General features: G+C 42.6%; 1 protein-coding gene across 3 annotated transcripts in view; it reads left to right on the forward strand.

Annotated features, from left to right (window-relative positions):
• LOC139543994 (BMP/retinoic acid-inducible neural-specific protein 1-like) overlaps positions 1–16,632 on the forward strand; it is a 153,336-nt gene that overhangs the window by 21,456 nt on the left and 115,248 nt on the right. For all 3 annotated transcript variants that reach the window (XM_071350629.1, XM_071350628.1, XM_071350631.1), the window contains exon 2: positions 14,675–14,942. In XM_071350629.1, the coding sequence (XP_071206730.1) occupies positions 14,725–14,942 (218 nt within the window). In that variant the 5' untranslated portion in view covers positions 14,675–14,724. The remainder of the gene's footprint in view (positions 1–14,674; positions 14,943–16,632) is intronic.

The following is a 16,632-nucleotide window of genomic DNA, read 5'->3' on the forward strand; positions in this document are numbered from 1 at the left end:
CCTACCAAAACCTGCGGGCTCTCCTTCACTGCAGCCGAGGTGAGTAAAACATTTAAACGTGTTAACCCTCGCAAGGCTGCAGGCCCAGACGGCATTCCCAGCCGCGTCCTCAGAGCATGCGCAGACCAGCTGGCTGGTGTGTTTATGGACATATTCAATCAATCCCTATCCCAGTCTGCTGTTCCCACATGCTTCAAGAGGGCCACCATTGTTCCTGTTCCCAAGAAAGCGAAGGTAACTGAGCTAAACGACTACCGCCCCGTAGCACTCACTTCCGTCATCATGAAGTGCTTTGAGAGACTAGTCAAGGACCATATCACCTCCACCCTACCGGACACCCTAGACCCACTCCAATTTGCTTACCGACCCAATAGGTCCACAGACGACGCAATCGCAACCACACTGCACACTGCCCTAACCCATCTGGACAAGAGGAATACCCATGTGAGAATGCTGTTCATCGATTACAGCTCAGCATTTAACACCATAGTACCCTCCAAACTCGTCATCAAGCTCGAGACCCTGGGTCTCGACCCCGCCCTGTGCAACTGGGTCCTGGACTTCCTGACGGGCCGCCCCCAGGTGGTGAGGGTAGGTAACAACATCTCCACCCCGCTGTTCCTCAACACTGGGGCCCCACAAGGGTGCGTTCTGAGCCCTCTCCTGTACTCCCTGTTCACCCACGACTGCGTGGCCATGCACGCCTCCAACTCAATCATCAAGTTTGCGGATGACACTACAGTGGTAGGCTTGATTACCAACAACGACGAGACGGCCTACAGGGAGGAGGTGAGGGCCCTCGGAGTGTGGTGTCAGGAAAATAACCTCACACTCAACGTCAACAAAACAAAGGAGATGATTGTGGACTTCAGGAAACAGCAGAGGGAGCACCCCCCTATCCACATCGACGGGTCAGTAGTGGAGAAGGTGGAAAGTTTTAAGTTCCTCGGTGTACACATCACGGACAAACTGAATTGGTCCACCCACACAGACAGCGTTGTGAAGAAGGCGCAGCAGCGCCTCTTCAACCTCAGGAGGCTGAAGAAATTCGGCTTGTCACCAAAAGCACTCACAAACTTCTACAGATGCACAATCGAGAGCATCCTGTCGGGCTGTATCACCGCCTGGTACGGCAACTGCTCCGCCCACAACCGTAAGGCTCTCCAGAGGGTAGTGAGGTCTGCAGAACGCATCACCGGGGGCAAACTACCTGCCCTCCAGGACACCTACACCACCCGATGTCACAGGAAGGCCATAAAGATCATCAAGGACAACAACCACCCAAGCCACTGCCTGTTCACCCCGCTATCATCCAGAAGGCGAGGTCAGTACAGGTGCATCAAAGCAGGGACCGAGAGACTGAAAAACAGCTTCTATCTCAAGGCCATCAGACTGTTAAACAGCCACCACTAACATTTAGCGGCCGCTGCCAACATACTGACTCAACTCCAGCCACTTTAAAAATGGGAATTGATGGAAATTATGTAAAAATGTACCACTAGCCACTTTAAACAATGCCACTTTATATAATGTTTACATACCCTACATTACTCATCTCATATGTATATACTGTACTCTTTACCATCTACTGCATCTTCCTATGCCGTTCAGCCATCACTCATTCATATATTTATATGTACATATTCTTATTCATTCCTTTACACTTGTGTGTATAAGGTAGTTGTTGTGAAATTGTTAGGTTAGATTACTTGTTAGATATTACTGCATGGTCGGAACTAGAAGCACAAGCATTTCGCTACACTCGCATTAACATCTGCTAACCATGTGTATGTGACCAATAAAATTTGATTTGATTTTGATTTACATTATCACCGCATGTTGGCTTTGTTCCAATGCATTGTTGTTCGTACCTTTTAAAAATATATTTCAAAATTTGAGGTACAGTAGGCTATATGATCAGACCTGTAATATATCAGTTGTTGTATTACTTGTGAGGCAAAGCTGAGTGAGAATACATTTCAATAATATTTTAATTTTACTGGGCTAATGGGGGTGTTCTACCACTACGTTGGTCATACCAACGATCATTTAGATATTTGATTTCGAAATTTTAGGCATACAAATATATTTATAATACATGATGAAACATTGAATTTGGCCTTACTGCTATTTCCATAAATACTTCCATTAATTTTTTTAAACTGCTACTGGGCTACCTGTGAGGCTATCCATAAAGGGGTCATAATAGTTTGTTGGCCAAACCGTTCGGACGCTACAGACGTTTTTGTGAGAAGACCGATTTTCTGGATGTCTCATGGTCTGACAAACACCGCTCTAGCTCTGCCACCTTTCACCACAGATGCAAAAGGCCAATATCGGCGGATGCGGTGGACTGAGATGCAGCCTATGAAAAAAACAGATATCTTTAGCTGAAACATACAGATTTCTATGGGAATGTTTTTCTTGTGCTAATTAGATTTCTGCGTGGACATGGAAATTGACTCTAGGTTTAAATATTACTAGCCACCAAGCAATTTTATGAAGTTGTCTTTTGCTATCCCAAATGGGTTCCCAATCAACCTCATAACTAGCTACCAAGAAGCCATTTCAGTCTATCAAGTTAGAGTAGCTAGCTTGTTTAACAATCTTAGCTAGCATGCCTTCTGGCAGGGTTGGTAGACTGAAAAGGAAGCAATAACTAAATATACTGAATAAAACTCACATTTCTTTCAATCCTCTACCCAGATTTTAGCAAAGATGCTGAGAAGCATATTTAGTTTCCTTAAAAAAATAACCAATGGTCAGAAGGTGACTGTCACGCCCTGGCCTTAGTTATCTTTGTTTTCTTTATTATTTTAGTTAGGTCAGCGTGTGACATGGGGGATGTAGGTGTTTTTGTCATGTCTAGGGTTTTGTATGTTTATGAGGCATTGTATAGTCTAGGTGTTTGTATGTCTATGGCTGCCTAGATTGGTTCTCAATTAGAGGCAGCTGTTTATCATTGTCTCTGATTGGGAACCATATTTAGGCAGCCATATTCATTGGGTATGTCGTGGGTGATTGTCTATGTGTAAGTTGCCTGTGTCTGCACTTGTTTAAATTATAGCTTCACGTTCGTTTATTGTTTTGTAAGTCTGTTTAAGTATTCTTCGTTACTTTATAATAAATTAGAAAAATGTATTTATATCACGCTGCGCCTTGGTCCTCTCTTCAATGTTACGACGAACGTGACAGTGACAGACAACTCAAATGTAATGCCCATTCTAGAATGCCCTTCAAGACAATCAGAAACAAGCATAAAACATGCTGTGGTATATGTAAGGGATAAACCCCGAAATGCTGTACATTATCTTGAAAATAATGGATGGTCTTCCTCCTCCATTTGCGTAGTTCATTTTCCTAAGGTAATGTACAGAAGGGGAGAGTTTATCCCGGTTATACCACAGTTGCCAAAGAAAACAATATGAAAGCACACATTTACCGGTAGAAATACAAATAATTCATTGATATTGACATTTTTATAAGAAAATTCATACTTTCTCCTCTTTTGGTTGCTAGAGACGTGACCCAATTGTTTGTTTAATTTGTTCGATATTTATGGATGCGACCCAGTCGTTCATCCTTTATGCTCAATGGCAACGTTCTTATCCCTTGCTTGCTGCTAGCTAGCCATCTAGCTACGGCTACACAGTCACGACATCTGCAGCCAGAATAACAGCAGTTTGTTTATGCTGTTTATCCCACTTATACCACAGTTGCCAAAGAAAACAATACTAGAAGCACACATTTACTGATAGAAAGAAAAACAATTTGTTGATATTTTAATTTATATAAGCAAATTCATACTTTCTCATATTTTGGTTGCTAGAGAAGGAAAACCCAGTCGTTTGTTCGATTGGTTTGATATTTATGGACGTGGCCCAGTCATTCGTTCTTTATGTTCGCTGGCAATGTTCTTATCCCTTGCTTGCTAGCTAGCCAGCTAGCTATGGCTAACACAGACACAACCTCAGCAGACAGAAAAACAGCAAAGTATATGTTTTCTATTGACATTCATTTGGACACATCCATAACAATAAACTGATAATGGCCGGTTTTGCCTGGCATTGCTAGAAAAGTGTCCCTTCTCGTCAGGACACTCGACACTGTTAATTTCAAGGAGATCACATTGCATTTCAAACACTAGGCTTGAAGCTAGCTAAATATTTTGTTGCTAGTAAACCTGCCATTATGACAACCATTCAAAAATATCAGTTGCTGAATACAGCTGGTCAAACTACACTGAACAAAATTAAAAATGCATCCCTGTTAGTGAGCATTTCTCCTTTATCAAGATAATCCATCCACCTGACAGGTGTGGCAAATCAAGAAGCGAATTAAACAGCATGATCATTACACAGGTTCACCTTGTGCTGGGGACAATAAAAGGCCACTCTAAAATGTGCAGTTTTGTCACACAACACAATGCCACAGATGTCTCAAGTTTTGAGGGAGAGTGCAATTGGCATGCTGACTGCAGGATGGTCCACCAGAGCTGTTGCTAGAGAATTGAATGTTAATTTCTCTACCATAAGCTGCCTACGTCGTCGTTTTAGAGAATTTGGTAGTACGTCCAACCGGCCTCACAACCACAGATCATGTGTAACCATGGCAGTCCAGGTCCTCCATATCCGGCTTCTTGGGTGGGCCCGGCTGCCAAGTGGGTTGGCCTATGCCTTCCAAGGACCACCCATGGCAGAACCCCTGCCCAGTCATGTGAAATTCATAGGATATGGCCTAATTTATTTCAATTGACTGATTTCCTTATATATACTGTTGCATGTCGCATGTTTATATTTTTGTTCAGTGTAGGAAATATGGGAGGATTTGACAGTTTAGCGCCACTTGCGTCATGACCGTAACAGTAGGGACCAGAGAAATTCATGTTCATCACTCTCCACGTTAGGTCATCAGATGCTCCAAGAAATGTCTCTGCAAAAACAAATCAATGCTAGCTAGCTAGCTACGTTTTTTCCTTGTTGAATCTGCGTTTACAATGTATCCAATTTTGGTTTGTGTGGTAGTTGGTTTAGCTTTATGTAACTTTGTAGCAAATAGGGTCTGCATCTGTAGGTGCTTTTGCGTTATGATTGCAAGGTGTCCCGATATCTTTTCCAACTGTCCCATTATCTGTTTTAATGACCATTCTAGAATGCCTCAGAAACAAGTTATCAACAATGCTGTAGTATAAAAAGCCCTAGTTTGCCAACCACATTCTCATCCATATTGGAGAGAGCACTTTAGAGTACCCTTTGGTTTGTTTTCCATTAACATTTTTAATAATACAACATTCATTTGGTAAGTGGCTATTTGTTAGTATTATGGTGACACATATGCATGCATGCAGGGTCTCATATACTGGGCCAGCCTCACACCTGTGAATCCCCAACACACACGTACACACACGTACACACACACAGGCACAAACACACGACACATTGCACACACACTCTAAACACACAAAGGTGGACGTGATGCATTCTGTTTCCCAGCACATGGCGCAATATCATTTATGAATCCCCTCCTCCCTATCTCCCCTCTCAATTATATGATGTATTGTTACGTTCTGACAGCCAACACTCGAATTAGTCTAAACTAATTAGCTTAAAGCAGGCCTCATTAAATTACCTGCCATGGATTTGTCATTGCCATAGCATTTCAGGTTAGTGGCAAAGCAACCTAAGTCACCGCCACCCGTTTGTTCCAGTATCAGTTCTGCAACCATAGCAGAAAACACTCAGTGGCTGTAGTCAGTGTTGTTATTGATTTATTTTGACCGAATGCTATTGTATGCAACATCACAATGGGGAACATAGCATACAGTAAACCGTATGAGCATGGGTGCTCTGGTAGTTAGGTGTATATAGCCTAGCTTATATGGATGCAGATAGACTAAACTGGAATTTGGATGTGTCAGAGACTGAACTGATCCACAAATCCTACAGAATCATCACAGGTGAATGCATTGGCAGATATAATCATTGATTTGATGGTATACTGTAAAGGAAACCAAATACACATCTGCCAGTACATACTCTACATATGGCTGACATTACTGTACAGTAACTTTTGTTATCAAACGATTCTTCCCCCCATTTCACAGTAAAATATTAGACCCATTAAATGTTGTCTGCTCTTTTATGACTTGTTATTGTCTAATAAAGTGTGAAAGGGGAAGAATTTCTGCATACAGTAGCACTAATTTGATAGCATACTGTTGGTGCTCTACAGCCAGGGGCCTAAATTCTTAAATGCAATTATAGATGAAAATGGTTTTCTTATCAGTAACTAAAGACATGACTCCACTGGCAAGTGGGATAATAATGTGTGGTGACATTGTACAATAACTAAATGTATCATTTTAATAATACTCTATCAGAAATGGTTTAAATTCTGTCTGGAATTATTATCGGCAGGGGTAGTCTGGGACAGGAATTCGGCCCTGCATTTTATCTACACCAGCCCACATCACAGCGCGCCGCCATATGTCAAAGCCATATCATATAGTATCTTGGTTTTAAAATAGTTGCTATTGAGCTGAATATTGAGAGGAGAAATTAAAATATACTTACAGAAAGCTGAGACCCCCACTTTCTTTGACAGGGACAATGGTTCCAAAGCTGTGTTTTTCCCGCAATTGCATTTTGAAATGTTGTATGATCAGAAAGCATTTTGCTCTTGAGTGAGTCGGGGCAGAGGAGAGTGGCTCGCCCATTACAGCAGCATGCCACAGCGAAGGCACAGGCACAGGGGCAGGGCAGACACTTTCATTTTATGAATCATGAAAGGGAAAGGGAAACGGGATACCTAGTCAGTTGTACAACAGATGGTGCCGACAGAGATGGTCGCCTCGCTTCGTGTTCCTAGGAAACTATGCAGTATTTCGTTTTTTTATGTATTATTTCTTACACTGTTACCTCAGGTAATCTTAAGTCTTTTTACATACAGCCGGGAAGAACTATTGGATATAAGAGCAACGTCAACTTACCAACATTACGACTTGGAATATGACTTACCCGAAGCGGGTCCTCTGTTTGGACTACCACCCAGGACAATGGATCGGATCCCAGTAGGCGACCCAAAACAACGGCGCCGCAGAAGGGGCAGACGGAGCGGTCTTCTGATCAGGCTCTGTAGACGGGCACATCGCTCACCGCTCTCGAGTATACTACTCGCCAATGTCCAGTCTCTTGACAACAAGGTAGACAAAATTCGAGCAAGGGTTGCCTTCCAGAGAGACATCAGAGACTGTAACATTCTCTGTTTCACGGAAACATGGCTCTCTCGGGATACGTTATCAGAGTCGGTACAGCCACCCGGTTTCTTCACGCATCGCGCTGACAGAAACAACCATCTCTCTGGTAAAAAGAAGGGCGGGGGTGTATGCCTTATGATTACCGAGTCGTGGTGTGATCATAACAACATACAGGAACTCAAGTCCTTTTGTTCACCTGACCCAGAATTCCTTACAATCAAATGCCGACCGCATTATCTACCAAGATAATTATTTTTGATTATAATGACAGCCGTGTATATCCCCTCCCAAGCAGACACCTCGACGGCCCTGAAAGAACTTCATTGGACTCTATGTAAACTGGAAACCACATATCCTGAGGCTGCATTTATTGTAGCTGGGGATTTTAACAAGGCTCATCTGAAAACAAGGCTCCCTAAATTTTATCAGCATATCGAATGCGCGACCCGGGCTGGCAGAATTCTGGATCATTGCTACTCTAACTTCCGCAACGCATACAAAGCCCTCCCTCGCCCTCCATTTGGCAAATTTGACCACGACTCCTTTTTTTTGCTCCCAGACTATAGACAGAAACTAAAACAGGAAATGCCCGTGCTCAGATCTGTTCAACGCTGGTCCGACCAATCGGATTCCACGCTTCAAAATTGCTTCGATCACGTGGACTGGTATTTGTTCCGGATGGCCTCAGACAACAACATTGATGTATACGCTGATTTGATGAGTGAGTTTAGTAGCAAGTACATCGGTGAAGTTGTACCCACGGTGACTATTAAAACCTTTCCCAACCAGAAACCGTGGATTGATGGCAGCATTTGCGCAAAACTGAAAGCGCGAACCACTGCTTTTAATCATGGCAAGGTGACAGGAAACATGACCGAATACAAACAGTGTAGTTATTCCCTCCGCAAGGCAATCAAACAAGCTAAGCATCAGTAAAGAGACAAAGTAGAGTCGCAATTCAACGGCTCAGACACGAGACGTATGTGGCAGGGTCTAGAGTCAATCACAGAAAGAAAACCAGCCTCGTCGCGGACACCGATGTCTTGCTCCCAGACAAACTAAACAACTTCTTTGCTCGCTTTGAGGACAATACAGTGCCACTGGCACTGCCCGCTACCAAAACCTACGGGCTCTCCTTCACCGCAGCCAACGTAAGTAAAACATTTAAACGGGTTAACCCTCGCAAGGCTGCCGGCCCAGACGGCAGACATCCCTAGCCGCGTCCTCAGAGCATGCGCAGACCAGCTGGGTGGTGTGTTTACAGACATATTCAATCAATCCCTATCCCAGGCTGCTGTTCCCACATGCTTCAAAAGGGCCACCATTGTTCCTGTTCCCAAGAAAGCTAAGGTAACTGAGCTAAACGAGAAGTAGCACTCACTTCCGTCATCATGAAGTGCTTTGAGAGACTAGTCAATGATTATATCACCTCCACCCTACCTGACACCCTAGACCCACTCCAATTTGCTTACCGCCCCAATAGGTCCACAGACAACGCAATTGCAATTACACTGCACACTGCCCTAACCCATCTGGACAAGAGGAATACCTATGTAAGAATGCTCTTCATCGACTACAGCTCAGAATTTAACACCATAGCACCCTCCAAACACGTCATTAAGCTTGAGACCCTGGGTCTCGACCCCGCCCTGTGCAACTGGGTCCTGGACTTTCTGACGGGCTGCCCCCAGGTGGTGAGGGTAGGAAACAACATCTCCACCCCGCTGATCCTCAACACTGAGGCCCCACAAGGGTGCATTCTCATCCCTCTCCTGTACTCCCTGTTCACCCATGACTGCGTGGCCATGCACGCCTCCAACTCAATCATCAAGTTTGCAGACGACACTACAGTGGTGGGCTTGATTACCAACAACCACGAGACGGCATACAGGGAGGAGGTGAGGGCCCTCGGAGTGTGGTGTCAGGAAAATAACCTCACACTCAACGTCAACAAAACAAAGGAGATGATCGTGGACTTCAGGAAACAGCAGAGGAAGCACCCCCTTATCCACATCCCATATAAAGCATCCCCCTATCCACATCGACGGACAGTAGTCGAGAAGTTGGAAAGTACCTCGGCATACACATCACGGACAAACTGAAATGGTCCACTCACACAGCCAGCGTGATGAAGAAGGTGCAACAGCGCCTCTTCAACCTCAGGAGTCTGAAGAAATTTGGCTTGTCACCATTTTACAGATGCACAGTCGAGAGCATCCTGTTGGGCTGTATCACCGCCTGGTACGGCAACTGCTCCTCAGTCCATAACCATTAGGCTCTCCAGAGGGTAGTGAAGTCTACACAACGCATCATCGGGGACAAACTACCTACCCTCCAGGACACCTACACCACCCGATGTCACAGGAAGGCCAAAAAGATCCTCAAGTACAACAACTACCAGAGCCACTGCCTTTTCACCCCGCTATCATCCAGAAGGCCAGGTCAGTACAGGTGCATTCAAGCGGGGACCGAGAGACTGAAAAACAGCTTCTATCTCAAGGCCATCAGACTGTTAAACAGCCATCACTAACATTGAGTGGCTGCTGCCAACATACAGATTCAAATCTCGAGTCACTTCAATAATTAAAAATTGGATGTAATAAATGTATCACTAGCCACTTTAAACAATGCCACTTTATATAATGTTTACATACCCTACATTAGCCATCTCATATGTACAGTGGGGCAAAAAAGTATTTAGTCAGCCACCAATTGTGCAAGTTCTCCCACTTAAAAAGATGAGAGAGCCCTGTACTTTTCATCATAGGTACACTTCAACTATGACAGAAAAAATGAGATTTTTTTTCTCCAGAAAATCACATTGTAGGATTTTTTATGAATTTATTTGCAAATTATGGTGGAAAATAAGTATTTGGTCAATAACAAAAGTTTATCTCAATACTTTGTTATATACCCTTTGTTGGCAATGACAGAGGTCAAACGTTTTCTGTAAGGTTTTCACACACTGTTGCTTGTATTTTGGCCCATTCCTCCATGCAGATCTCCTCTAGAGCAGTGATGTTTTGGGGCTGTTGCTGGGCAACACGGACTTTCAACTCCCTCCAAAGATTTTCTATGGGGTTGAGATCTGGAGACTGGCTAGGCCACTCCAGGACCTTGAAATGCTTCTTACGAAGCCACTCCTTCGTTGCCCGGGCGGTGTGTTGGGGATCATTGTCATGCTGAAAGACCCAGCCACGTTTCATCTTCAATGCCCTTGCTGATGGTAGGCTTTGTTACTTTGGCCCCAACTCTCTGCAGGTCATCCACTAGGTTGTGATCATTTTGACCCCACGGGGTGAGATCTTGCGTGGAGCCCCAGATCGAGGGAGATTATCAGTGGTCTTGTATGTCTTCCATTTCCTAATAATTGCTTCCACAGTTGATTTCTTCAAACCAAGCTGCTTACCTATTGCAGATTCAGTCTTCCCAGCCTGGTGCAGGTCTACAATTTTGTTTCTGGTGTCCTTTGACAGCTCTTTGGTCTTGGCCATAGTGGAGTTTGGAGTGTGACTGTTTGAGGTTGTGGACAGGTGTCTTTTATACTGATAACAAGTTCAAACAGGTGCCATTAACAAAGGTAACGAGTGGAGGACAGAGGAGCCTCTTAAAGAAGAAGTTACAGATCTGTGAGAGCTAGAAATCTTGCTTGTTCGTAGGTGACCAAATACTTATTTTCCACCATAATTTGCAAATAAATTCATTACAAATCCTACAATGTGATTTTCTGGATTTTTTTCCCTCATTTTGTCTGTAATAGTTGAAGTGTACCTATGATGAAAATTACAGGCCTCTCTCATCTTTTTAAGTGGGAGAAATTGCACAATTGGTGGCTGACTAAATACTTTTTTGCCCCACTGTATATACTGTACTCTATACCATCTACCGCATCTTACCTATGCCGTTCGGCCATCGCTCATCCATATATTTATGTGTACATATTCTTATTCATTCCTTCACTTATGTGTATAAGGTAGTTGTTGTGAAATTGTTAGGTTAGATTACTTGTTAGATTTTACTGCATGGTAGGAACTAGATGCACAAGCATTTCACTACATTCACATTAACATCTGCTAACCATGTGTATGTGACCAATAAAATTTGATTTGATTTGAACTGAATGTATTCAACTGAAATGTGTCTTCCGCATTTAACCCAACCCCTCTGAATCAGAGAGGTGCAGGAGGCTGCCGTAATCAACATCCACGTCTTCAGAAGACAATGCAGTAAAGTGTAAACATGTTTTTACTCACCCAAAGAATTGAAAGTTTTGAGTGAGGTGACAATGTAGAATGTACTTGTTCTATGTTTGATTTGATTTGATTTACAGTGCCTTCAAGTCCTGGGATGTTAAGATCCCAACAGCCTATTTAGTTGTGTGGAGCATTTGAGACTGAGTCAGAGGTTCAGGTGCAAAATTAGGTGGTAAGCTATCAGTGCAGCCAGTGATGTAAAAGACTGGCTCCAGAGTTGAGTATTTACAAAATGTAAATATGTCAAACATTATGAAAATAGTTGACAAAAGTATATAAATTGAAAAACAATCAACTTACTTGGCCAAAATAACAAAATTACCTTGACTCAAGGACTCAGGCAAAACACCCATCAACTCATACATCTGAGTAAATGGCAGAGCATGTTACCTATACAAGCAGCTCTTCAGGAATGAGGAGCACGCACATCCTAAAAGGTTATGCCCTGACCTGGGTTTAACCATTCACACCTTTAAACAGATACATTGTTAATAGTGATTATAGACTTGAATGGCAATACTATTGCGCAATTGACATTTTTAACTCATTAATGAAAACAATGTCATAATTAGCATAAACATGAGCTATTCACAATAAACTGTTAAAACATCCCCGAAAGGGAAGAAACCAATTAACGAGAGGCGCGCCACCAGTGGCTAAAACTATGAACATGACTGGCGTATGCTAACTTAGGAAACCAGTTCAACAGCGGTCGGTGGTGAGTAGGCAAGAGAAATACAAAGCTATTTTTTATTTTTATTAAATTAGAACCAGACTCTGGCGTTTGTGTTCTTCTATATTATAAAGCATAATGTTAGGAGGTTGTGGGGACAATTGGAGGGAAATGTATTGTTATCTTCTGTGTGGTTCTATATTATGCAACACGATGGCTATCCCTTTTGAATGCATGTAAAATTATCTGTGCCAAAGCTACTGGTAATTTGCTTGAAATACATGAATCTTCAACAATTTTGGTATTGAACAGGTAATCTATGGCAATTTATGGTCATTTTGGGAATTTACACTTGAATAACTTTGAAAGATGTATTTATGTATAGTATTACATTTTTATATGTTTATTTTGTATTTTACCCCCTTTTTCTCCCCAATTTCGATCATGTCTCATCGCTGCAACTCCCCAACTGGCTCGGGAGGCATAGGTTGAGTCATGCTTCAAACAGCGCTCCTTAACACCCGCCCGCCAACCGCACCAATGTGTTGGAGGAAACACCATGAGACTATGTCCAGCTGTGGGCCTGGTGATTGGACGGGTCACCAGGTGGTGATGGGGAAATGGCTCCAGGGGTCAGCCCTCACCCAGTAGGCCAAAAGGACAGTGGAACTAAGGTCAGCCTGCAGGCACTGACCTCATGACTGAGGTCAGCCTGCATGCACTCGGCCCGCCAAGTAAAGCCACCCCCGGCCAAATCCTCCCCTAACCCAGACAATGCTGGGCCAATTTTGCGTTGCCCTATGGGACTCTTGATCACGTCGGTTGTGATATCGCCCGCAATCAAAACCAGGTCTGTAGTGACACCTTTAGCACTGCGATGCAGTGCCTTAGACCACTACGCCACTCGGGAGGACCATACTAATCCTTTTTTATATTTCTATTGGAGAGTTTCTAGTGGAGAAACCAAATGGTTCAAGAAAATAGACCAATTACTGAAAAAGCATCTTATCAACAAAGGCATTATTTTCAATTAAATCTGCAAATCTTCAAACTATTGTCTTTTTCCATAACTGCCACTAGTTTGTCCCCAAAACATTTACAACAAATACATAGACATAGTCAAATAAATAAAAGTGTGTAACAAATAGAATATTTTGTGCTGAAACTCTCATATCAATCACCAATGGTATTCACTAAGTTGATGGTTTAAATTTAGGATAATGTTTTACAGCTTTTTCATTCTATGTTTTATTTTAAAATCATCTTATTGGATTTTAAATATATTAATATATTTTACGTGATAAGGTCACACAGAGGGCCATAGATAAATACATACACCTGTGATAATCTGAAGTACCCAAAAAGGCCACTAGATGTCATCTGATAAAATTCCATATATTCCTTGAAAGTTACCAACATTCTGGTAGTTTACTGGTAAACTTTGAAAGTTTCCAGTAATATACCTTCCATTTGCAACCCTAGCCCTGTCTCTTAATTTGTGTGCCATGTGTCTAAGACTGGGTAGATATAACAAGTTATGCATGGTCATCAGAGTATGAGCTGAAAATAAGCCCAGACGTGTCCACTCTGACCTGAGATCTGTCAAACAGACTTTTTGAGTGAGAGATTTTGAGAAGTGAGACCTTCTCACAACCAGTCTCATGTGACCTCGAGAGCAGTGCCAATCCATATCATTATAAATCATTGTTAGCTTTAATGAGGTTTGCCTACAGAGAACCTTGCAGGCTGGTCTCATCCATGTATTGCCAATGTGTCTAATTCCTCTGATACAGTGGCTTTACAGTATTGATTGGACAGAGGTTAGCCTTCAAAACTACAGAGAGTCATTTCGATACACTTTGGGCCATAATTTTCCACATGAACCTAACCAATATATCTTCAGATAACGAATGTATCTCAAGTGAATGCCCATTTAAGGATATCACACCAATCTCGCCATATTGAATACAGCACTGCTCAGGTGTTTAAACGATTCAGGAAATCACTCGTCAATAGGCAAAGTTTTCCCTAGTAATTTATACCCAAGGGAAGGGCAGACAGTGCTTCCCCATGTAAACCTGCTCCATGCTACATCATATCATAAAGCAGCCTCTTAACCTTGTCTGGCACCAATTAGTTTGGAGAAAGAGAAGGCCACACATCCAGGGATGTAATTCATTTTCATCTGCTGAAAGGGCAACATTCCTCGTTAGTATGGAGAGCTGCAATCTGGGGCCTGACAATTCGGGGAGGAGGATACGAGAGGCCTGAGATTGGAAAAAAAGGAAAACAGAAATTAATACACAAATCATATCACATTGAAAACAGCCTTTCAGTGACAATGTCTTGTTCGTTTTCCGTCAACGCCGATTAGACTAATTATTTTAAATCTGTTTCACCTTTGCTGACACCCCAGGATTTAAAAAAATTATACTCATCATGTAATAATATCTCCCCTTCTTTCTTTCTTTCTCTCTATCTGTCTTTCCACAGGTCTCCACAGAATGGAGCGAGAATGAACAGAGAGCGGCTGAAAGAAAAGCATGAACTGGAGGTTTATTGAGGTCATCTGCTTCCTGTTTATATGGGACCATATAACAGTTCAGTCTTCCCGCCAGGACCCGTCCGCCGCCGAGCAACATGTTACCAAGCAGTTTGATTGGCTCATCTCCGACCGCGGACCTTTCCACCACTCTCGGAGCTACCTCTCCTTTGTGGAAAGATTCCGCCAAGGATTTACAACCAGATATAAAATTTATAGGTGAGTTTGCTTTCATTTGTGCGTTTTGGTGGTGCTGATGTTGCAGAGGTTTTAAAGACACTCTCTGACTAAATGTTTTTTTCTATTTTGAGTCCAGATTGTTGGTCTCTTTGGAAGGGACCTTGCAAAAGTGTACTGTGTAAAAGTTGTGTGTGAAAGTGCACCCTTTTTACAGAGTTACTGTACTTCCCCACCACACACAGGATAGTTGGAAAGGGTTTTACTTTCTTAGGAAGGAGTGTCCTAAGATAAAGTTGATGGGATAACTGTTTTTTCTTCAAGGAAGTTTTAGTCATCTATTTTTAACGTTCACAGATTGGTAGACACACAATGCTTTCTTATCCTGTTCTATTGTGTGTCCCACCAAGAAACAAGGCCGCAATAGTACTCATCTCACTGTTTGGCTGTGGTCTGTGTTATGGTATTATGGCCCAATCAGCAGGCTAGCTTTGTTAAGGGGATGGAGTGGATGTGCTGTGTGTTAGGCTGTGTGTCTGCTTAGAGGCAGGGGCTTAAGTGTGTTATAAATAGGTTATGCAATCACCAGCCATTGCACTTATTTGACTAACACATTGTGGCTCAGATAATCATTCCCCAATTACATGGTTATGTGAGGGAGATGGTGCCAGAGCCATCCTCTCTGATTAGCCTCTCAGACTCTACTGAATGGCTGTGTATAAAAAAGTGGCTATATTGAGACGAGATACAAAAGCTGCATGGCTTGGCAGTCTGGATGAAACAAAACATCTAAGTACTGCATCGATATTACTTGCTGTATATTTTAGTTAACTTTTTAAGTTCTCAGATTATAATTATGCAAATGTCTAGTAGTCATGTGGTAGTGATCTATTCAGGGCTACTGGGTTTGTTTGATAATAAAGACCCAAAAATGACAAGTTAAATATTAAGCCTGGCTAGAGGCAGGGAGGTCAGTGTAGGATGCAATCATTTTATAATTACTGTTCTCCATGTTTAGTTATGTTTTTGTCTTAAGGGAAAGAATAATTGGCAACATGATATTGACAAATACTGTCTTCTATTCTAGAAGCATGGTATAGTTGTCAAGGATTCTAGCTAGCATTTTTCTAATGGGACATGGTTGCCATTCTCTTGACAGGCATCAGCTTTCATGTCGTATTATTCCCTCCCTGCTACGTTACGTGTTGTTAAATACATGATCTGCCAGTGTTGGATTCCAAATAGCATCCTTTTATATTCCCTCTCTCTTTGCATTGTAAATACCCTTAGAATTGCCTGACAAGGTACGGAAAATAGATACCTAGGAGCTTCCCTTCCCTTTCAGACGAGTGTGCTTTGGTTTTCCTGCTCTGCAGTCCAGAATCCTAGAGAGAGAAAGGGGAGAGAGAGGAAGAGTGAGAGAGATAAGGAGACCAAGACGAGACACAGAAAGAGAGACTCATCATCAACATGTTACATTCATTTAGCGATACAGTTCAACAGGGTCTCTCTCTTCTTTCTCTACTCTCCTTGTTTCATAGATTGCCGCAGCAGCCTCTGGTCCCCACAGGCTTTGCTGTCTTTATATTGTCACTTGTAAACAGATCATTTGCATAATATGTAGCTTGACAGCCTGGATAGCACACATACGCAGGAATCTCAGATGAACAGCCATCCATGGGCCCTGTGCTGCTGACGTGTGTGGCTTATGATGTTTGTTCGACTTATAAAA

This window comes from Salvelinus alpinus, chromosome 18 (assembly GCF_045679555.1).
Source record: "Salvelinus alpinus chromosome 18, SLU_Salpinus.1, whole genome shotgun sequence".
In the NCBI taxonomy this organism is placed as follows: Eukaryota; Metazoa; Chordata; class Actinopteri; order Salmoniformes; family Salmonidae; genus Salvelinus; species Salvelinus alpinus.